The 25,275-nt window shown below is 32.8% G+C and overlaps 1 protein-coding gene and 2 long non-coding RNA genes across 3 annotated transcripts in view; 2 read left to right on the top strand and 1 right to left on the bottom strand.

Moving 5' to 3' along the window:
• The window catches only part of fliI (FLII actin remodeling protein), a 38,993-nt gene extending 20,097 nt beyond the window's left edge, over positions 1–18,896 (bottom strand). Inside the window, exons 1-4 of the mRNA XM_075312975.1 lie at positions 18,792–18,896; positions 6,941–8,648; positions 6,542–6,883; positions 5,389–6,478 (exon numbers count right to left, since the gene is read on the bottom strand). Of these exons, the coding sequence (XP_075169090.1) occupies positions 5,389–6,478; positions 6,542–6,883; positions 6,941–8,648; positions 18,792–18,854 (3,203 nt within the window). The 5' untranslated portion in view covers positions 18,855–18,896. The remainder of the gene's footprint in view (positions 1–5,388; positions 6,479–6,541; positions 6,884–6,940; positions 8,649–18,791) is intronic.
• Positions 15,061–16,012, top strand: LOC142241335 (uncharacterized). The gene is made up of 3 exons (XR_012723582.1): positions 15,061–15,349; positions 15,445–15,686; positions 15,754–16,012. It is a non-coding gene; the product is annotated as an uncharacterized LOC142241335 (long non-coding RNA).
• Positions 18,897–21,837: 2,941 nt separating the features above from the next.
• LOC142239461 (uncharacterized) lies at positions 21,838–23,460 on the top strand. The gene is made up of 2 exons (XR_012723044.1): positions 21,838–22,190; positions 22,256–23,460. It is a non-coding gene; the product is annotated as an uncharacterized LOC142239461 (long non-coding RNA).
• The last annotated feature ends 1,815 nt before the right edge of the window (positions 23,461–25,275 follow it).

Raw genomic sequence — 25,275 nt, 5'->3', positions numbered from 1 at the left:
AGACTATCCAATACATATTAAAGAGAATCTGACTTCAATGAATTTCAAATTTTCTTGCGTTGCCCACATGTATATTAATATTGCCTATAAATGAGATGAGCAGTTCCAGAGACGGATTAAAGAATATGATACGCATACTGGCTAGACAAAAAAAAGGTCTTAAAGTTTGTCACATCAATGCACAAAGTTTACTGAATAAAATTGATGAGTTTAGATATATATTTGAAACATCAGGAGTCGATGTTGTATATGTATCTGAAACCTGGTTCAACCCCTCCATTACCGATGGCATAATAGCTACACTTGGCTACAAAATTTTTAGAAATGATAGAAGTTCCCTGGGAGGAGGTGTAGCAATTTATGTGAGGAACAATATCCCGTGTAAGATTATTCTTAAATCAAACAAAGATGGGAAAATAGTGTCAATATTTGTGGAAGCCATTGTAAATACTCAAAAAATGCTTCTTGGATGTATTTATAGGCCCAACAAATATATTCCGCACGACACACTAATAAACACCTTACTTGATATGTCTGTAAAATACGACGAAATCGTGCTAGGTGGAGACTTGAATTCAAATATTCTCCGAGAGTCAAATCTACTGGACTCATTTAATGCAATGAGACTACAGTCTGTAAATACAACCACACCCACACATTTCTCTGTAACATCAAACAGTCTTATTGATGTCTTCCTTGTTTCTAATACTGATAAAACTTTACTGTACGATCAACTTTGTGCACCCTGCTTTTCAAAACATGATCTCATTTTTCTAATTTATAAAACTGAAATGCCGCAAGGAGAAGAACCAAATAAATATTATAAATTTAAAAAAACTGTGTTACGAAACTTTTACTGACGAATTTTACAAATTGAACTGGAACGAAATGTTCGCTATAGCTTCAGTAGATGATCAACTTGAATTGTCTAATGATAATGTTCGGTATCTACAAAACTGTGCTGTGCCGCAACAAATGTCGTACACAAAAAAACAACAAAATAACTGCTGGTTTAACCATACTATAAAACTACTGATAAACAAAAGAGACACTGCATTTAAAAGATGGAGAAGATTCAAAATGCCAAATCTGTATGAAGAATTTCGATCGCTGCGAACTGAGGTAAACAGAGCAATTCAAAGAAGTAAACGAACTTACTACGGAAACAAATTTCGGGAGGCCACTGATTCAAAAAAGAAATGGAAAACCATACGTAAAATAGGAATCGGCGTCAAAGCTTTACCACAAATATATGAGGATCCTAATGTAGTAAATGAAACCTTCATAAAAACAATACAGAATTTAAATACTCAAATACACCTGCCACAGGGCCATGCAATTCATGTCGAATATATTTCCACCGTTTTCTTCTATTGAATTTTCATGTGTGCAATCAAGTGATGTTGCAAGAAGTTGCTTGTCTGTTAAGTCGGATGCTATAGGATTCGATGACATTCATCCAAAGTTCATCAAAACTGTTTTAGATTACATACTTCCGTTTATCACACATATTTTTAATACAATATTGACGACTAGTCAATATCCAAGAAGTTGGAAGTATGCAAAAATAATCCCTATACCAAAGTCCTCAGGAGAATATCGTCCGATCTCCATCTTACCTTTTCTGTCCAAAGTTTTCGAACGAGTGGTACATAAACAAATATATGAATATTTAAATGAAAAAAACCTTCTTACAAGTAGACAGTCTGGCTTTCGGCCAAAGCATAGCTGTACAACTGCTCTGATAGATGTTACTGAAAATATACGATCAAATTTGGACGAAGGTATGGTCTCTTGTCTTGTTCTACTAGATCATTCAAAAGCATTTGATTGTGTCGACCATGGAATACTATGCAAAAAAACTTAGATATTTGTTCAATTTTTCAAATACTGCAACTAATCTTATGTCGAACTATCTCCGAGATCGAGAACAGTCTGTGGTGATTGGTAACTGTATTTCCACACCGCTGCAAATAACACAAGGTGTTCCGCAAGGATCAATCCTTGGTCCCCTCTTGTTTTGTTTGTATATAAATGAACTGCCATGCATACTTAAATACTCAAATATTCAAATCTATGCAGATGATGTGCAAATTTATCTCAGTTGCCCAAAAAATGAATTATCCCAAGGAATAGAAAAACTGAATACAGACTTGAACAATATCTATATGTGGGCATTGGAAAACAAGCTACGCATAAACCCAAACAAATCTAATTTCATGCTCTTTGTTGGTCGCTGTCGGAAAATGGTATGTGAGTACCCGGTTCAAATTGGAAATGATTTTATTAGTCAAGTATTCAAAGCGAAAAACCTTGGTATAATTGTCAATGAAACACTAACCTGGAATGACCATATAATATCGTTATCTGGTAAAATATTCGGAATGTTGAGAACACTGTATAAAACCTACCTATACACGCCCCAGAATATTAGGTCTCTTCTAGCAAAATCATATCTGGTACCTGTTATCTTATATGGTTGCGAATTATTCAGTAAATGCGACTCAAAAAGTAGAACTCGACTAGAAATGGCACACAATGCAATTGTAAGATACGTTTATGGGTTAAAAAGATATGAACATATATCTCCGTTTACAAAACAACTGCACGGCGTTGCATTTTACGACGTTCTGAATATTAGAACTCTCTTAATGCTACACAAAATACTATATAATAAAGTTCCTGTAAATCTCCACAACAGACTTACTGTTGGTAGATCCAACAGAAGAATCATAATCGTACCTGATCGTCATCGTCTACTGATATCTGAATGGCAATTTTTCCACAATGCAATTCGTCTATGGAACTCACTGCCCCCTCAAATTCAATTCATTGGCAACGCAAATGCTTTTAAGAGGGCCTTATACAAACATTTTTAAGTATTTATTTATTTTCTATCTTCTATTTCGTAATATTGATTACTATTCTTGTTATTTTGAACTTAATTTCTGTTTCGTTTTTGTTGATTCAAATTAAATTTTAAATTTCACGATACATGTTTAAACTTATTTTATTTTGTTATCATTTCAATACTTTTTTTATTTATTACTTTTCAATTAGTTAATACTTTTTATTTATAATTAATGGTATACTAAATAATTTGTACAATCATATTTCTACCACTAATATCCATATACTATAATTATAAGATTTAAAATCTTGTCGTATGTGAAAGCTAAACTAAATAAAATACAAAAATACGCATGTCCTAGGAGGAAAGTACTTCCCCCAGACATACCTATGGCCATGAAATAATTAGTGCTTTTAAAGCATGTCGCTTATTGTCTCAGGCAACCAAATCTCGAAAATATTGACTTCTCTAGCCGATTACAATGGATCAAAATATAGCGAATACGAGTAATGCTGTAATATGAACATTACTTGAATAGAAACGAATATTGTAGAAATAAACAAAAATATAACAAATCATCTAAATAAGATTACAGGCAAATTAATTTCACAGTTAAAATAGAAATAAATGTTGTCGTTTAAGGGAGTTAGATTCACATTATGTTCGAAATCTACTAAAATTGGATTTTATATATCCATTTTTATAAGGCAAATGACAGTTGAAATCTAGTGAAGTCGATTTTGAAAGTGTAATGTCAATTAGGTATAATAAAGCATTTATTTAAAACATAGTATGGTAATGTCATTAATTTAAAACACAATTATTATGTAATATTCGTGAAGAATATTCGTTGACGAAAAATCTTTAGAATTACCGCTACATAACATATTCTTTTTGAGTTTTTTTTTTTAATCCTCAATTATGCGAATAATTATACCTAATGGTACCATCATTTATTCTATTTTATTAAGTCATTACCAGCCAAATGCATTACATTTTGATAATAACAATTCGAAAATTACCAAGAAGTATTTATTATTATCATTACAAGTTAGTCATTATAATTCACCGCAATGTAATGCAATGTGTAATGACAGATTTACTCCAGGTAATGCAAATTGTAATGAGATGTGGTTACCTAGTTTTTGCTGGGTATGAGGCCTTTTACACGATGCAATTTGTTCGTGCAATAATTGCATGCAACTCTTGTTTGTAGGCAAACGGTGTAGAGAAACAAAGGGGGTAGAAAAATTTCACGTTTTCCGTTCCTCTTGCAATTTTTTGACATTTCTCTTCACTGTCGTTTGCACTCTTGTTCATTTGCTTTATTTGTGTTTAGGTGTTTTCAACGTGTTTAGGTGTTTTAAAAATATGAAAACATACGTGTTGTGGTGATTCAATGATTTTTTCGTTATTATCTTTCATTCTTATTTTTGCAATTGCTTAAACAATTTTTTTACTATGTATTTTATTGTTACGAATTACCAATCTTCTTTAAGATTGAGCGAATAAACGTCAAAAAATTTCAAGCGTATTGCATGCAAAATTGCACCGTAGAAATGCTGATATATTTAAGAAGCAACTTTAAAAAAGAATACAAAAATTGCACGCAACCAATTGCATCGTCTAAAACCCCTCTATGTATGTAATTTTTTTTTTCTGAATTAGTGGCGTCAGCTAGGAATATTAAATTGGATAAAAATTCTCCAAAAATCCAATGGATGCGAAAACATAAATGTGCTACCATGATAAGAAGAAAAGGAAGCGTTCTACAAGAAAAAAATATGGCGAATGTAAAAAACCAGTCTGTGTTGAGCACAGCTGGATCCAAATCAAATCATAGACCAATTAAAATAGAGACATGACAATTCACCATGGTTTTGTTTATTTGCAGTGCGCAGTCATTCCACTCAATTGCGCAGTCAAGTGACTCAATTTCCTTTTTTGAAAACGAGAATTAGCGTACAAATCAGTCAATTTGCATTACAAAAAAGGTGTGGATGTATAGAATTTTATATGCTTTTACAATATTTGGTGTTTCATCAAGAAAACAATGAAAAGAAAACAAATTAAAGTCAAATTAAAAAATCACTCAATTGCAGACGTAAAAGAGCCCTCTACGGTGTGCAGACAAACTACAGCGCTGTGAATTCACTTGAGATGTCTATACCTTCCTTGGTCTATGATCAAATGCTACAGTTGCTTAACGATAAATATTTTGAATTTTCATTTACTCTATTTTTATTTGTACTATTTTCGTTCGTATGAAATTAAAAAAATAGCTTAAAAAAATCAACTAAAAGTGTTTTATACCACACATTTGTAAATAGTTGAGGATTTTGAAGAGAAGTAAAAAATATTTATCGAAAAACTGATATATTTTAATGAAATATCACGAAAAATTGGCCACTGAGTCAAAAGCGCATGAAATTCGGATAAAAATTGGTGAAAGGCCAACAGTTTCAAAAATTAAATATTTACATTTGTATATAGTGCCAAAGCTAGGTTTAATCATCTTACATTTCTTTTATACTCACCAAAAAGCAGAATTTAAATATGTGGCGTCTGGTTGAATTTGTATAAGACGAGTAGTGAGAGCGCCACCATTCGATCGTAAATGGAAAAACTCGACTGCACATTTATTTTCGGCATTCTTAATTTTGTCTTTGCGCTTTCCAGTATGAATTATGAACTTGCGCTTAAAGTGCGCCAAAAATTTTAGATTCTCCTGTTGCTGGTGTATACGGACGACCTCCAATTCTTCTCCAAACATTGTTTTAAATTTTTTTTGCAACGTAAATGTAAACGTTAGCCAACCCATGTTTCCAGCATTTCTTCCCTGCCAAAAGTACACAATACATTGAATTTCATCATCTGGTGGGGGTTTGCTATCATCTATTTCTGCCCCATCCTCATCGTCATCAGCTGGTATGCAATAGCGACAAAGAAAAACATAACACTCGCCTGTGTAGAAATGACCAAGTTCTTCTTCCGGCAAACGTACAAACTTCTTGCCCTCTAATACGAAAGCTTCCATAGCTTCTAGATCATAATTCCAATCTTCCTCTAATTGTTCAGCCTCAGTGAGTGGCATTGGGTTTTGACGAGGCATAAAAAGAGCAGCAAGATCAGCACGGGTTTCTTGCTGTTTTGCCCACTTTGTCAAGTCTGCGCCTGTTTTGGCTACAGAGTTTGCCGTGCGAGTGAAATCTACAGCCATAACTTCATCCCAGCCAACGAACTTCGATTTGAACATTTGTGTTTCAGCGCCTTCTTGTAGCCGTGTTACTAAAGCATACGGTGGTCTCGAAATCATGCTAAATAGTTCACGGGACAATTTTATTGCAGCTGCCCTAACCAAACGCGTAGACTTCTTTCCAAACCATACGAACAAATCTGTGTAGCAGTCGAGTATATAAACGTTTTTGCTTATTAGTAACGAGCAGACAAGTTTTTGCTGCGGAACTTCTACTTGCGGCAATTCAAGATAGCCCATTCCTAACTGCACTTGATAAAGACGTGGTGGGCATGGCTCAAAATTTTCTTGGACGTGTTGCAATATTTTTTGCTTAGGAGCTTCTTCTGGGTCTGCATTTAGAAAACGCCATAGGTCTTCGCTTTCACTGCCTGTAAATACAAAAAAAAAATAATAAATAATTTGGAAACCCATGTTTATTCTGAATGTTTAACCTTGCATTTCAACGATAATTTCACATTTATTTTTCCTCTCGGTCTTATTGATTTTTTCCGCCATTAAACGTGTCTTGGAGTTTAAGGTATTCTTGGAACATCTTCCCAACCAAATGTACATTTTAATGCCACAATCTAACATAAAGGAATACCTTGGATCGAGTGACTCGAAACATACGGCAACTGGTTCCATGTGCACCGATGCCCCAGAGGCATGCACACGATACAAGCGAATGGTGTACAACATGTCTTCGACAGTATAAAATCCAGTAGCTGTACGTCCGCCTTCAATATATGTAACTTCTGTATCGAAAAGTCCAAGAAACTCTTCGGACTCGTCGTCTGCAATTAAAAACTCACTTTAATCAGATATATTTTTTATAGCTTTATTGTACCTACTTTGTTCTTCACGTATTGTGCGGCAACGGGCACCTAAGAAGTTCCTTAGATTTACAGCGTGTATTGCTGCACATGCTCTCTTGTCTAGAGTTGCCTCATTACCAATCCAAAAGTAAATTTCCCAGTTCAGTTGACCAAGGTCATCGTAGCTTGATTTCAATACAATGTAGCAGTCGCCCTCGTAGAACTTTCCGTGTGCCACTTCCTCAATTTTATTGGGAAGAAAATTTTCAATTTCCCAAATTGTTAGCCCAGGGCACTGGCCATCTTCCTTTTCAAAGAATTTCGAATAGTCTAATTGTGGTTTCTCCAAAGACTCATCCCATCTCTTGGGCTTTAAAGATTCCGGGCGTGTTTCATCTGGATCGTTACACCACGACTGATTAGCCTCTGCTTCGTCCTTATCCTTTGCCACGTCTTTCATACCTTTCAATATTTTGGCAGAGTCCTGTGCGGAATCAGTGCGAGGGCCGCGACGTAATCGTATTTTACGAGCCGTTGAGTCTTTTGGAGTTGAAGTAACGGGAACCGAAGGAGGGACGGCAGCTCCTGCTAGTCTTAGTTGCGTTTGTAATGAAAAATCTATGTTATAAAATTCGACGCCAGAGCCTTTAGTTGCTTCTGTTGGCTTGGGTGGCATCACCAAGTCGGGATTGTTCCTCAAATCAAGTTGGTCGAGTCCATCTAGTAGATGGATAGCATCCGGTAATGTTATTAAACGATTTGATGACAAATTAAGGCGCTTCAAAGACCCACATCGACATAAACCCTCGGGAACCATTTCTAGCAAATTGTTAGAAGCAGAAAATATCTCCAAACTACAAAGTTTTCCAATGCCCGAAGGGATTGCTTCAAAATCAAGCCGATTATCATTGAGATATAGTCGACGCAACTGAGTAAGCTTGCACAAAGAAGCCGGCAAACTTTTTAATTCATTTCGCGATAAATTAAGAACTTCCAATCGCTGCCAGTTCTCAACGCTAGAACTAAGTTCTGTTATGGCATTTTCACTAAAGTTTAATCTCTTTAAATTCGGCAAATTATAGACAGAGTCCGGAATTTTTGGAAGATTGTTTTGAGATAAGTCTAACTCAGACAAATTTGACAATGTATCTAAGGTTGTGGGAAAATTCAAAAGTGTGCGTTGTGTATTTCGCATGTTTAACACTTCAAGGTTTTGAAGTGATGGTAGTTGTCTTAATTGAAATAGTTCCAAAGGATTGTCGGCTAGTATTAGCGTTTGTAAGTTTGCAAGTCTTCTAGTTTGTGGTGGCAATGTTTCTAGCTTATTATGCGATAGATCCAAAAACAGTAAATCTGTGAGGTGTATAAATAATGCAGTTGGAATGGATTCTATGTTGTTGTGACTAAGGTTTAAGACCAAAAGACTTTTGGCTTTTTCCAGGCCTTCAGGCACTTCCTTTAGTTTATTGTGCGACAAATCTAAGGTAGTAAGTTCCTCCAAATAAAATAATTCAGGTGGAACTCCGCTACTTTTTATGCAATTTCTTCTTAAATTCAAAGAACGGAGACAAGTCAATTCTGTGAGTTCACCAAAAAGCTTCTCCAATTCGTTATTCTTGAGACTTAAATGTTCAAGTTTCAGCAAATTTCCCATTTCTTCTGGAATATCTTTCAAGTGAGTCGAGTCTAGGTTCAGCCATTGTACCCGTGTCATTAGTTTCAGCGCGGAGGGAAATTTATTATCCTAAAAACAAATAGAAAGAGAAGCTAAATAAATTGAATACAAAAAAAAAACAAACATACAAGTAATAATCATAAGGGAAATTACACCATATTCTTAAGACTCTCCTGTTTTTTTATATATGTAGGTTTGATAAGCCCTAGAGTGCGGTACCACACGAAATGTTGTAAGATGGGTTACAATGACGGTCCATTATTCCCCAATCGGGTGATAGGCCGTTATTACACATATAAGGAGGGATAACTGACGTTTTGAGAACATTTGTAAGTCTAGTGTAAGTATTTAGAATCAATATTCATTTCAGCGCCACCAATAAGAAGAATTTATATTGCAATCCTACATGGAAATTAACATAAATTGGCCAATCTGGGAGGGTGGAAAAGCGAAATTGTACCCAAGGATACACTGGAAAGGGACCTTTTGGTTGGTAAAAGTACCGTTTACCAAAATATTCTGATTCGCAGTAATATACGAACGTATACGAAAGAGTTTTCGTCGAAAGGAGGAGGTCAGGCGCAGGGTTGGGCTTTTTGGATTAGGATCGAAGGAGTTTGCAATTGAGAGTCTATCATTCTATGGAGTTTACAAGAAAAAAATATAAAATGGGGAAGAATAGAAAAAATGGTAGGAAAAACTATTAATTGAAAAATACATACATATGTGTAAATTATTGTTTGCGATTTCAGTCGATTTCATTTATTATCGTACTAAGTGATACAAAAGTCAATAAATAGACCTAAAATCGTGCATCAAAATGGTATATACATAAGCGTAGGAAGGCCTCTGGGGAGGGGGCTTAGACCCCCCAGAAAAATTTTAGCCCCCCCCCAGAATTTGAAACTCTATTTATGATTTTCCATTCTTCAACAAATGTCAATAGTTTTTTTTAATTTTTGTAAAAATTAAACAAGTATATACAATCGCACAAAGTTCCGCTAAAGACCAGCGTTGCCAATTTAGCTTTTTTCCCGCTAGATTTGGCTTTTTTTGAAGACGTTTAGCGGGGGAAAAATGCATTTACCCAGCAAAAACTAGGAAACCACATCTCATTACAATTGACATTACCAGGAGTAAAGCTGACATTACACGTTGCATTACATTGCGTCGAGTTATAATGACTAACTTGTAATGACAAAAATAAATACTTCTCGGTAATTTTCGAATTGCTATTCTAAAATTTTTAGGCAGTTGTATATATTATAACGTAATTCACGAATCCAACTCCCTTAAACAACCTACATTTATTTCAATTTTAAGTGCGAAATTAATTTGCGTGTAATCTTATTGAGATTATTTATTAGATTTTTTGTTTATTTATACAATATTCGATTCTATTCAAGTAGTTCTCCTACTACAGCATCACTCGCCATATTTTGATCCATTGTAATCGGCGATAGAAATCAATATTTTCGAGATTGGGTTGCCTGAGACATTAAGTGGCTATTTTGCAAGCTTTGGTGTATCTACGAATAAGTCATTACATATTAGGTGATTATATGCTTTAAATGCACTACTTATTTTATGGCCGAAAGTATGCCTGGGGAGAAGTACTTTCCTTCTAGGACATGCATATGTAAATGTAATCCGAAGCGATGCCAATTAATAAGTGGTTATTAATTTTTAAATAGGCTTACCTACAAGATTACCGGGTAATGAGAGTTTTTGCTGGGTAGCTTTTAGCTTTTTTTCTGGCTTTTTTTCATGACCCTTTTAGCTAATTTTGGCTTTTTTTATTTTCGACATGTTCCTATTGAAATATTGATAAAACTTCGTTTTTATCTAAACCTTGCTGCCAGAATAAGGTTTTCCACATATTTCAATTCCTTATATAAACTGTCAGTAAATTATTAGGAATATTAGCATTTGACTCGTTTATCCTTTTTATGTTATTATAATTTGGTTATAATAGCATTTGTGAATTTCTCTTCTTCAATAGCCGATAAATTCTTTTTGTCCTTATAGTTAAGTGATTCAACTTAAAAATGGGTATTTTTTCATGAAAGAAGGCTAGGGTCAATTCTAAAAAATTATTAAAATTAATGAAATAGTCTTTAAATTTGTGGAGTTTTTGTATCTTGACCACAAACCAAAATAGCGTTCAAAAATAGAAGAGGTTTTTCAACATTTTATTTTAAAAACGTATACATAGAATAATTTCTACTTAAAGTCGAGTCTGAATTTGGAAATTTAAGTTGTCGTTAGCACGTTTTTAAAGCACTGTGATAGCTCATGAAGAAAAAGCTGAAAAAACGAATAAATTCAAATTTGACTCGGAATCAATACCAAAATCATTAGTGTACAAAATCTTTGGAACCGAACATAGAAATAATTAAGGAAATAAAGTTTTGAATGTGGTATTTTTTTTTTAATATCAAAAAATGCAATGAAAAAATTCGTAGTGATAGGATAAAAACAAATCTGCTATATATTAATGGAATGGATTTACATTTACGAAAATTAGACAACAATAGGTTTGTATGGGAAATTTTCGAATAAAAGTTATTCAATATAAACTTGCAAGACAGTTAGAATGGGTTTTATTCTCATGGGTAAAATTAGGAGAAGTGTACACGTTCACGAATTTATCATTAATTCAGTTAAAACGAAATATATTGATATTTTCTTATGCAGTTCTATGTGACATTGTGCAATATATCACACATTGGACTTGTTGATGATTAACCAGCTGACAATTGCAAGTTTACTGGGAAAAATGTTTTTACTAGGAAATATAAACGAAGGACTTCCAGTAAAAATTTGTGATAGTAATCAAAATGTATCGAGTATGCAAACAGAGCTAATATGACTTAAATTTTCTTACAGTCTCACAGAAATTGAAATAAAATGAATACAATTAAAATAATATGCATTTTAAGTGAAATAAAGCCTTTAAGTTTGTTAAATTTCAATCAAAAATGTGACTTTTGATACAAAACATTTTAGCTTTTTTTCTAGCTATTTTTTAAAATTTTTTAGCTTTTTTTGGCTAGTTTTTTGGACAAATCTAGCGGTTTTTTGTGAAACAATTCTGGCAACGCTGCTAAAGACTTTCATGAACAATCGAATTACTTGGGTTGTGGTAGCAGTTGCCGATGGCAATGTTTGAAGACAGATATTTATGAAATAAAGCTGTGGTTGAACTTATGATTGATTTAGTTTAGTCAATTTAATTAAAAAAATAGTAATTGATATTAAAACTATTCTTTCATAAATTAATATCTTAATAATGCTGCGAAAAAGTGTTGCCAAAAAGTAGTGAAAATGTTCTTTTTGGGTCTAGAAGTGGTGCAAAATTGGCGGAGAAGCAATGAATGTAATATGAGCTTGTCATAGGACAAATGTCCACCGTTTCAAAAACCGTTGCAATGAATTTGCATCACTTCTTAAGGTGAGATCCGAATTCAGTGTTTTGAATGTAAATTAAAAAATTTTGTGATATTTTCCCAAATAAAAAATTTTTATATTGTTTTTATGATTTTTAATGCATTCTGACGCTTGTTTGAAACGTTTTTCCTCGAATAATTTCCAAAATTATCGATTTTTCTATAATGGATTTAGCAGTTTTGTGGCAAACTTTGAATAATTTGTACCAATTTATTTATTCTTACTCTTTTTTTAAACTATTTGAAAAAAAGAAAACAAAAAATTACACATTAAAATATGAAATATGAAAAATGAAGTAAAAAAACTTCCTGTGTAGTTAAAATAATTGAGGACATTTTTGGAAGTACTTTTAAAGTTGTGCCTCTAGAACAACTCACATTTTTTTTTGCTGGGAAAAGTGTGGAACTACTTTTAGTTGCTTTATTATAAATTAATTGTCGAGTTATTTTGATGTCTAATTTTTTATTCAATTTTATGAAATAAAACATTAATTGAACCTATAAGTTCAGTCTATAAATTTTTAGCTAGGGGGGCTATAGCCCCCCCCCTAGGAAAATTGTCTAGCTACGCTAATGTATATAAACAAAAATAACTAGATAACATCTTAAAGACAAATATGTAGAAAAAAGAACTAATAATAAAATATGTTTATAAATATTAAGTATAGGTTAAATACATATTAAGATATAGTAGGAGATATAGAAGCATTGAGAAATGGATACCCAGCCAAAGGACTTGTAAATGTGAATTTAGAGTTATGGAACACCCGTTGATAATGCGATATTTCAATGGAATCCAAGAACATTATCAAATTTCATACATACGAGCATATAATAATGCAAAAAAAAAGAAAAAAAAAAACAAAACAAAAAAAATATATTTATATATAATGTAATTGATATAAGATTGCTGATTCAATTGTTCATATGAGATTGTTGTTTTTTATATTTTTTAGTAATTGATGCTTTATATTTTAATATAATATTGTAATGTCCGTTAGAGTAGTACATTGTAATTCGTCAAATTGGCCCTTTAGAGGCTTTGAATTGCTTAAATAAATGGAAATAAATAAATAAAATATCAATGATTATATCCGTGTTAAAGAAAACTCCAAGAACCTAGTTTCTAAAACATTAATGGGAAAACTGAAACTGCGAAGGTTTAAAGGTTAGACTACCTTTTCCTTATACGAGCAACGCGGACAATGAAGGAACGTTCGCATATAGAATGCTATATGGTAGGCAACATAATCTGTGGATTGCGAGTCGATCTGGAGAAGAACACCTTATCAAGAAAAAACAACCTTGGTTGAATAGCCCTATAAAAATCGGGTTCCGTGATTGAACATACAGTGCAAAATGCATTCCAATGAATAGCTTGTTCCGAAACGTGGTAAAATCGACCCAAACTGAATTGTATATGCTTTTCAGCTTATGCATATTCTCCCAAGTCGTAACCGAAACCACTTCAACACAGTAGCAAATATTTGATATAAGTAAACCAAATGCAAGGTTTCTCCTGACAAACAACGATAAATACATGTTATTACTTTAGAGCCTACGTAGGGAAAGTAATATCTTTGAAAACAAGTAATCAATATAGGCTCCAAAATTAAGTCTTCCGGCCATATTACAATTTTTCGTTTGAGTAGATCTTTTAATGTCAGTATTTGCTTATGTTCAAATATTTTTTATTATTATTACCGCCCTCTGTCCCATATGAGGACACATGTTGAAAGTCAAACAACTCTGAGCTACCCGTCATTTTTGTAATTGTACAGCTTTATACTGCACCTGATCTATAAATAAAGACACTTGGTCGCATTTTATAAACAAGTGTCATATTCAGTGCGTTATGCTCTTGTTGTTAACCCTTTCACTACCGAAATAAATCTAATGATAAAAACTTTTCTTTTTCTTCTGTTTTTATTTGTACTAACAGCATGTGGAACAAAAATTGTCATTTTGAAAACCTACCTCAATTATTTCAAGAGCTATATGAGCTTGTTCTGAAAATTTGATTCATGAATTGTGACCAAATGGCTTTACGAAAATAAGCGCTATTTTGCCTATAATATATTTCAAAGTGTGAGAAAAAATACAAAAAAGAACCCGTAAAAGTATCAGCTATAGTTTTTGTACAAAATGTCCATTTACTAGAAACATACAGTACAAAAATTGTCTCAAATTTTCGTATTTTTCGTTTATGTTAAAGAAGTTTATAAAAATGTATTTTAGACCCCACCAATATGGACAATATTTATAGCTTATTTAGATTAAAGCCTCTACACACAAAACATTATCACCAACATTTTTTCAATTAAATACTTAATTGAATTTGGAAACGGATTCAATTAATATGTTAATTGATTAAATTAATTATTTAATCAAATCCGAATAAATACTAAGTAAAAAAATGATTGATATTTGTTACGTTTCCAATTAAAATATTAATTGATTCAATCAATTTGTTTATCAATTCGGAAATAATTTTCAATTAAAAACGTGATTGAAATTTTTTCCGTTTCCAATTACACATGTGATTGATCCAATCACTTTTGTGATTGAAATTGAATAATTTTGAGCAATGGAAAGAGCGAAAAGAGAACAAGAGAATGGGTATTTATTCAACAATGTATGATGGAGAGATCAGTCTGTAGAAGTAACTCGTAACGAACGGTTGGGTTTTTGTTTTTCGCGTAAAATGAAAAACATGATTGGCGACATTCTGTCTGCTGCATTCAAAATGTGTGCATACATATTTTGAACGCAACAACAAATCATAGCAAAGGGTTGAAATAAATAAAGTGTGCAACAACAAATGGCCACGTGGTAAAGGTTTGAAAAAACTATATGAGAGAACGCATTTGAAATTACCTGTGTTTGTGTTTTGTGGTATTGTAAAAATGGAAAACAATCTACGTTTATTAAATTGTGAAATGTGAATACCGTTTTCCATTGAAGCCTGTTTACATTAAACGGACTAAAATAATATATTTTTTATTCATTTCTTTTAGTGACCAATTTTATTTCGTGAAATTGACCAATCAATCCCATCAACTCCATAATTTTATCAAATATATAAGAATATGTTTGCAATAAAAAAGTGGGTACCGTATTGATCTTCTAAAATTATAATTTTTTTCACTTATAGTTTTCTTAAAACCAAGAGCGGTATGGGTTTGTTGGAAGATTCACCTTGAAGTTGCGAAGTGGCGTTGGCATTAAATTGCATTTTTGTTTTACCTGCCTTTTTCAGTTTGAACCCAAGTAGAGAGCAGTATATCTGATATATAAACTAATGAGCTGAATTATGTAAAGGTAAAAAAGTTCTTTCTTTTAAATTTAAAAATATGAAAAATATCCGAAAATAATAAAAATATGTATTTTCCATTTATTTTTTTTTTTATTTCCAGAATTTGCAAAGTATCATGAATATAATTCCGTATTTTACATTGTTTTCCCATTACTTTTGTCTTTGATTGGTTCAAATTTTAATAGACGATTTCAATGTGTGGAAATCTTGGAAAGGAATTGTTACTAAAATTAAATTACCGAGCTCCTTAATACACCTTTTTATGCTAAAAGACTACAACTGCAAAAGAAGATTATAAATCTGCAAACTGGAACTAAGAATAGAACTTGATATTCTATGCAGGTAATGTTTAACAAAATTAACTTTTAATTGAACAAAATTAAATTCGAATTATTCTGTTTATTTTCAGAAAAACTAATTTAGCTTACAGGCTGCTGATTTATTGGAAATCTAGGCGCATCTACACATTAGAAGGAACATGCTGGCATGGTTATTATTATAAGGAAGATAATGATTTATATAGTTTATTTGTTCACCCTATAGTTGTTATTAATAGTAATTGTATTTGTAAGTTATGTTAGAACAAAACAGAAATGACAAGAACCACATTTATTTTTCTATTGCATAATTCAAAAAATAATAAAATATTAAATATTTTTTATAAGAAACACATATTTTCTTTTATTTCAAATAAAACTAAATAAGATTTTGGGAGTGCAATATATAAATTTTTTGATTGAAATTTATAGCCAATTTCAATTAATTATTTAATTGAATGAATCAAATAGTTAATTGATTTTTGTCGCGAAATTAATTAAAGTTTTAATTGATTCAATTAAAACTGTGATTGAATTTTATGTTAAAAATCAATCACGTTTTTAATTGATTCAATCACACAATTTATTGATTCCGTGACAAATGTCAATTAAATTTTTAATTGATAATCGTGTTGGTTTTCAATCAAAATGGGTGATTGATACTATCATTTTCGTGATTGAAGACATTTCAATTAAAAAATGATTGAATCCGCGATTTTCGTGATTGAAATCAAAAAAAATATGTGTGTAGTTAAAACTATCAAGTTTATTGTAATAAAAAATTTAAAATTGTACTACCAGGTTATGGGAATTATGGAGAATTGCATACTTAATCTCCCCAATGCCCCCATAATGGGGGCAAACATTTTCTGAAAAGTGTCAGTTTTTTATTTAAACCTTTTTATTTAGTCGTTACAGAATTAATAAAAATCCATAAAATCAATTTTTGTCCGTCTGTTTCATTTTGGGCGTTGATGGGTTAACATAGGCGTAGCTAGTAGCTATGCCAACGTTTAACTAACAATTGTGACAAATAAAAATTCAAAATAAATTATTTTATACAAAAAATGTAAATATTCAAATTTCTTTAAAATGGTGACACTTGTTCTTGCGAACCGTAACATATTTCCTCATATTTCGAAGCATACATTGATACATTTAAAGATTTTCTGTTTTAAATTTCTCATTTGTTGAACAACGCTTCAATTTGACTGACAATTAAAGTGGCAATATGGCGGCTTATATTGTCCTTTTTGTAATACTGAAGGTACCTTCCTTAATATGCCTTGGGGAAATATAGAAAAAACATTGTGTTTAGTTTTTAACTATTTCGCCGAATATCAAACAAAGCAATTACAACTTTCAAACATTATAAACGAGCGAATCTTAGTAAAACAGTAATAAAAGATATTTATGTTTTGGCGTATGAAACAAACGTATACACTGTGTCAAGAAAAAAGTAAAAAACATTGTTAAAATTTGAATGAATAAATTGAATATACTTATTTTGGATAATCAATGTTTTCTCATACAAACGAAACGAACTTTTAAAAATACAGAAACCCATATTAATTCGAAATCGACTTACTACTTTTCTATCGACTGGGTTTTGGTTCGATATTAGTTCCTACATACTTGAAATGTGATATTCGATCGAAGGAGAGGGTTAGCGAATATGGTTAGGTTAGGTTAGGTATATGACTCGACTTTACTTTTGTATGTCTACAAGGCTTAGATCAGTATTTGCTAAAGTTAGAAATTTCGAAATTTTTGTCGTCTCATTAAAATGCGCGGTATTCATGGAAATATAAATGCAACTTTGAGGCTTAGGTTAGGTTAGGTTATGTGGCAGCCTGATGTATTAGGCTCACTTAGACTATTCAGTCCATTGTGATACCACAGTGGTGAACCTCTCTCTTATCACTGAGTGCTGCCCGATTCCATGTTAAGCTCAATGACAAGGGACCTCCTTTTTATAGCCGAGTCCGAACGGCGTTCCACATTCCAGTGAAACCACTTAGAGAAACCCTCAGAAATGTCACCAGCATTACTGAGGTGGGATAATCCACCGCTGAAAAACTTTTTGGTGTTCGGTCGTAGCAGGAATCGAACCCACGACCTTGTGTATGCAAGGCGGGCATGCTAACCATTGCACCACGGTGGCTCTTTGAGGCTTAAATCTAATTTAGTACAAGTGGTCCGATTGGTCCTATTTTTGGCCAGCGTGTAGACTTTTCGATTCTAAACACAAAATGTAATATACCACTTTTTGGAGGAAAGACATATTTTCAGAGTTACGGGCCCCTAAAGTTTTCATTGCCACGTATATTGGATTTAGTATCCATCGCACATAATCATCCTAAAAGTAATATATTTAGAATAACATGGACCCGGAAAGGTCCTGGGTTCGCGTTAGCCCACTTTGGACTCTGTCCACAGGGAAAAGTCTCAAACCCCTATCCTCTTTGCGTTCGCGTTAGCCCACTTTGGACCTTGTCCATAGGGTATACACAATTTTTAAGGGTCGGTTTCTCGAAAACTACGCTCTTCCGGCAAAATTTTTACTTAATATTTTCTGCTTAAAATGTACTATTTTTACCAAATACGAAAAAACGGAATTTTATTCATTTCACGAAAAATTGCTGTCAGAATTAAGGAAAATATAAAGGAAAATACCGATTTTAAGATGTCGATATCTCGAAAATTAGGCTTTTTCGCCAATTTTTTGACTGTACATTTTCGATTTGAAATCCCTTCTCTATAGTCAAAAAAAAAATTGTTTATTTTTAACAACTTGTACTAAAGTAGATTTGTTCCCAAATTGTATATATCCATCAGTATATACGTAAACATTATTTTGAATATAAATCTTTTTTGGATGTTTTAAACGAAGGCCGAGACGGAAAACATTTTGTTTATAAACAAACAATGTATATAGCACAGTGCCTGGATACGTTTTGCTGCGAAGTAGATGACAAATACCATTAACTAAATTTTCATTCATTTTATATGCATTTTAAAATGACTAGTACTGCTTCGAGATGGACTTTTCAGGCACAATTCAAATGGCCTCAAATGCTGCAGATACACAATATATCAGTACATATAAAATTTTAACTTTTCTACTTACACTAAAGTCATTTTTTGTAAAATCTACTCCACGAACAAATGGTAAAACACCAGTATTAGCCATAATTTTTAATAATAAATCATGGTGTTGGGAAAGTAACGAGTATTTGATTACAAGTACTCGTGATCGTGACTTACTAATTTTTTGAGTACTCGTTACAATTAAATGAGTACTCAATATCTTCAATACAATCCAATTAAAAAATTGATTGAAACTGAAAATATGATCAATAAACAAGCATATACTGCCGTAAGTTCGGCCAGACCGAATCTTATGTACCCTCCATCATGGATTGCGTAGCAACTTCTACAAAAGACTGTCATCCACAATCGTACTACTTGGGTTGTGGTAATACTTACCGATGGTAATGTATCAACTTCGATACCAAATCAAATCCGTGTGTACTATGTTCGGTTTTCGAGTTGAAAACCACATTATTTTCGCGATTACTTTTCCTTAAATAATCAAAATTATAGATGAAAACAAACTTATTCCTGTAAAGTCTTGTCGAAATCTAGAGGAGCAAGAAAATGCGCATCAATTGAATTAATTTATCTGGTATATATTGAACTGTTTTAATAAAGTAACTACGAAAATTTCAACGCGAAAAGCGAACATAGTACTTACCTTTAGCCGCTAAAATCGCCATTTTTTCACGATTACTTTTCTGAATTAATCCACTTTAAGGAAAACAAACTTTACGAAAATTTGCTTTGGGCTATTCCCCATCAAGTTATAATAAAATTTTCAACAACTATGTATAATTTGATGACTTTTTTGCTGATTTAGTTTTCACTTTAGCAGCTAAACTCGTACTTAATACTCACCTTTAGGTGCTATATATAAAAATGTTTGTCCCAAGTACATACATCTAAATCTGACTCGATCTGGACACAATTTATTAGGCTACTACAAAATCTACAGAAGGGCTGTTTTCTTTTAGCACTGGATACCCTAAGCCGTGAAGGACTAAAAGAAAACAGAGTACTCGTTTATCCAGGACATCTCCAAAAATATGCAACACTCTCATCAGCTGTTTAAAAACAATCACAAAAAGAGGTGAAATTTTGCATTTTTAATGTATCAAGTGCCCAAATAGTAATAAATATTTACTGCTGGGATTATTTATGACACTGTAGCACTTTGAATTTCATGTTTTTCCATAAATTAGTCACAATAAATTGCTATTGTGAATCGAAGAAGCGTCACTTTATCAAAATACAATCTGGCAATATCGGCGCGACTTGCACTGATGAGATGTTCTGGATAGAACACCAGTGCAACGATGTTCTGGATAGCCCATACAAATGTTGCATCCAGTCCTAAAAGAAAACATCCCTAGACTTAAAATTTAAGTAGACTATGCAACAAAAAAATATGTCAAACATTTAAACCTGAAGCAATATTTAGGCAACTTCACGAAAGTGTATACATATATGATTTATCGACCGATATAAAGGGTGATTCTTTTGAGGTTAGGATTTTCATGCATTAGTATTTGACAGATCACGTGGGATTTCAGACATGGTGTCAAAGAGAAAGATGCTCAGTATGCTTTGACATTTCATCATGAATAGACTTACTAACGAGCAACGCTTGCAAATCATTGAATTTTATTACCAAAATCAGTGTTCGGTTCGAAATGTGTTTATCGACAAATTTTGTTCAGCGATGAGGCTCATTTCTGGTTGAATGGCTACGTAAATTAGCAAAATTGCCGCATTTGGAGTGAAGAGCAACCAGAAGCCGTTCAAGAACTGCCCATGCATCCCGAAAAATGCACTGTTTGGTGTGGTTTGTACGCTGGTGGAATCATTGGACCGTATTTTTTCAAAGATGCTGTTGGACGCAACGTTACGGTGAATGGCGATCGCTATCGTTCGATGCTAACAAACTTTTTGTTGCCAAAAATGGAAGAACTGAACTTGGTTGACATGTGGTTTCAACAAGATGGCGCTACATGCCACACAGCTCGCGATTCTATGGCCATTTTGAGGGAAAACTTCGGAGAACAATTCATCTCAAGAAATGGACCGGTAAGTTGGCCACCAAGATCATGCGATTTGACGCCTTTAGACTATTTTTTGTGGGGCTACGTCAAGTCTAAAGTCTACAGAAATAAGCCAGCAACTATTCCAGCTTTGGAAGACAACATTTCCGAAGAAATTCGGGCTATTCCGGCCGAAATGCTCGAAAAAGTTGCCCAAAATTGGACTTTCCGAATGGACCACCTAAGACGCAGCCGCGGTCAACATTTAAATGAAATTATCTTCAAAAAGTAAATGTCATGGACCAATCTAACGTTTCAAATAAAGAACCGATGAGATTTTGCAAATTTTATACTTTTTTTTAAAAAAAAAGTTATCAAGCTCTTAACAAATCACCCTTTATATGTATTATGCGCTTTACAGATTATCAGTTATTCCGGGCGGAATGTCGGTGTTCGTAAAGAATCTTATGCGCTTTACAGACTATCAGTTATTCCGGACGACAGTGCTTGTGTCGAACATATCCCATATATTGTGCACATTATAAAATAAGTCCGAAGGCATAATCGATACTGCTGCATGTTTATGGATCGATAACACATTTACCGATTATTTAGTCACCGCCGACAAGTCGTATCGACCCGACACACTGTAAGATTCTTTACAAACACCGACATTCCGTCCGGAATAACTGATAGTCTATAAAGCGCATTACAGCCTGTTTCTGTATGTCGAATGAGCTCTGTCGATCGCCTAAAATGGAAACAAACAGCTGAATTTATTACCAAAAAACAGCTGTTTCTATGCATTTCAGTCGATCGATTGAACTCGTTCGACATACAGAAACAGGCTGTCACAGTGTGTCGGATCGATACGACTTGTCGGCGATAACTAAATAATCGGTAAATGTGTTATCGATCCCATAAACAGGCAGCAGTATCGATTATGCCTTCGGACTTAACTTATAGTGTGCACAATATATGGGATATGTTCGACACTATCACTGTCGTCCGGAATAACTGATAGTCTGTAAAGCGCATTACATTCAATTTGCCAAAATGTTGACGAAATCATTGAAAAGGTGTTGAGATAATATGAGAAAACTTTGACAAAACACTACCCTAAAAATGCAACGCAAAAACCATGTGGTTTTTAATACATCTTTGGGCAACGAAGTTCGTGGTCAAGTGGAAGAAATAAAAAAATGGAAAATTTTAGACAAATAACTGAATTTTCTCCAAATAGTTTATAATAATAGGCAAGTGAAAAATTTTAAGGAAGTCACTAAATGTATATCTCTTTGCCGAAAACTAAATTTATGGATTCTACGTTCTTGAAAATATTAAAAAGCTGACCGATGAAAAATGGTGGATAATTAACTGGAACTGCTTCAAATAGTTTATAATAATTGGTACGTCAATATGAAAAATTAAATCAGCACTTTAGAGAAGTCACTAAATTTAAATCTCTTTGCAGAAAACTAAAATCTTTGGATGCTACATTCGTGCAAACATTATGAAGCTGGCCGATGAAAAATGAATGGCTTATCAGAAAAAGTTTTCTGAAAGATTTCAAAGTGCAACCAATTAAAATTGTTAAAAACTTGATATTATTCCATATCATTAACTTCTGGATGAAAATGTGCATCATATCGTCAGTTTAATTTACATCCTATTATCAGCTTAAAATGGATATTATGTGAATTCCTTCTGCTGGAAATCTAATGGTGTTTTCTTTTCTGAAAAAAGTGCTTTGCCTTCATTTTGTCTGTACAGAATGCGCATTTTTAAAATGTTACCAGAAACCTAAAAAAATGCTATCATTTCAGCGGGCAGAAAAGAATTCAAAGAAGGAAACAGGGCAATCGCAGCACTCTCATTTGTTGGCAGTGCTGAAAATGCCCGTAATTTGCCTCGATGCGTGGCGCTATTTTCACAACAGAATTCGAAGCCTTTTCGCACTTTTGCCTGTTTTTTTAGAAAAGAACCTAAAGAGTACATTTTCCGGGCAAAATGCAAAAAAAGTGTGCATTTTTTACAAGAAAAGAAAACGCCATAAGCTAACACGCGGTCCATCACGTTCCTAATTTCAAATTGCCCGCATGTTAATAAATTTTAATGCTGTTTTATGACACCAAAAGGAAGGAAATCGAATTATCAATGCAAAAGTGTTTACTAATAATGTTTAAGATATTTAAAGTTGTGTTGTTTTTTTTTGTTCTTATTTGTTGATATGTTTAATAAGATTATTATTTATCAATTGGTATTGTCCCTGCCAACATTTTTTGAATTTGGGGGCGCTTCTGAGAATCCCCACTACGTCGAAAACAGTCGTATACGATATCCAAAACTCGTCGGAAAAGCGCCGTCACTATTGAGAAGTTGTACCACGCCAAGTTACTACAAAAAAGTATCGCATGAGTGCAATTATTAGGTGCCTTTTTTAATAAATTTAGAACGACCCCAATAAGAGCCCCTTCAAACAATCATAAAAAGTGCATTGTAAGATAGTTGTAAAAGAATCATTGTGGTCAAGTAAAACACGATTATTTAGATGTTTATTAATTTTATTAAAAATTTATAAATTCTCATAAATATAACATTTATACGACTATCACATCACGTTTAACATATTTTTATGCATTAATAAAAGATTGATGTTGAGTTACAAGTTGCAAATTACATGTTGTAGTGTCTATCAGCGAGTGCTTTTATTCCGAATGGAGGCAGCGTGTCTGGAAAATATTTGAAAAACTATCACTTTATTCCATTTGGAAAGTCAAAAATTGTTCACCGATGTACCTTTCACAATTTTAAGCGAAATAACTATGTTTTCAGCACTTCATTATCATTTTTATTTAAATAAATTATAAGATGCTAGTTGTGCTTGGTGTTTCACAAAATACTTTCATGCGAATAGTGATGGCAAAATACTATCACAGTTGGCGATTGTTGCAGTGTCACTTACGAGTCTGTGGTAGCGATGAGGATGAAATGGAACTTTGAAATGTTGGCAGGGGTAGTGTATTATGTAGTGTAGTGTATTATTATATATTTTATTTTGATGAAAATGAATAAATTATATACAATTCATAGAATTTTGGCTTTGACTTTCAATTAGAAATGGGGATATCATTCATACAAATTTAGGTTGAAAAGTATTCGCAACGATGTTAATTTTGAATTTGACTCGCATCGAAAATTGTTTGACAAATTATTGAGTAGCGATGCATTTCAATTTGAGGATAACACTTGAGATATTATTGCTAATGTTGAGGGTAATGTCTGTTTTTTGTTGAGAACGCGATTTTCTCAACAATTTCTCAACTTGAACATTACCCTAATCCTTTGAAAAAATGTTTGAAAAATTGTTTAAATTTAGCATTTTTCAAACGTTTATGTTTATTGGGAATGTTAATTTTTAATTTGACTCGCATCGAAAATTGTTTGAGAAATTGTTGGGTAGCGATGCATTTCAATTTGAGGATAACACTTGAGAAATTATTGCTATTGTATAGAATTTTACTGTTAAGGGTACCCAATAAACACAAACGTTTGAAAAATGCTAAATTTCAACAATTTTTCAAACATTTTTTCAAAGGATTAGGGTAATATTCAAGTTGAGAAATTGTTGAGAAAATCGCGTTCTCAACAAAAAACAGACATTACCCTCAACAGTGAAATTCAACACATTAGCAATAATATCTCAAGTGTTATCCTCCAAATTGAAATGCATCGCTACTCAATAATTTGTCAAACAATTTTCGATGCGAGTCAAATTCAAAATTAACATCGTTGCAAATACTTTTCAACCTAAATTTGTATGAATGATATCCTCACTTCAAATTGAAAGTCAAAGCCAAAATTCTATGAATTTTGTATAATTTATTTATTTTTATCAAAAAATATATAATAATACACTACACTACATAATACACTACAATAACAAATGATAAATAATAATCTTATTAAACATATTGTTACGTTTTTATATTTAGGCGTTTTTAATTACCCGACAATTAAAACACAGTTCTTCTAAATAACGACAATCTACAATTTATTTACTATGACTTCACACTTTACAATTCGTTCACACTGAAGTTATTCGTTTGACGCTTTAATTAAGACTGACTCGTTAGCAGCATGCGAGCGCTTTTATATATGACGGTGTGGCAATACGAGAACATTCTGGTAGCACTACAATATTCTGGCAACGCCAGAACATTCTTAGACAATGCTAGAAGGATCTACGACCATTAAGTAATTCGTCTGGTGGCTGCCAAACACATACACACTCACATAGATATATGCTCGCATTACTACAACAACAATGACAATAGACAATGAGATGAAATGAGAAAGCAAAATAACAAAGCAAAGGGGTTGTTATTCTATGAGAGAGTAAAAACTAACATTTCGGTAAGCAAACAAAAGAACATAAAAGAAATTCAGGAAAATACTAGAAAATGAATAGATGATTCCAACAAGTGATAGCGA

This window comes from Haematobia irritans, chromosome 5 (assembly GCF_050003625.1).
Source record: "Haematobia irritans isolate KBUSLIRL chromosome 5, ASM5000362v1, whole genome shotgun sequence".
NCBI classification, from domain to species: Eukaryota; Metazoa; Arthropoda; class Insecta; order Diptera; family Muscidae; genus Haematobia; species Haematobia irritans.
The sequence above is the reverse complement of the archived record's forward strand: the minus strand, read 5'-3'. Positions and strand labels throughout refer to the sequence as shown.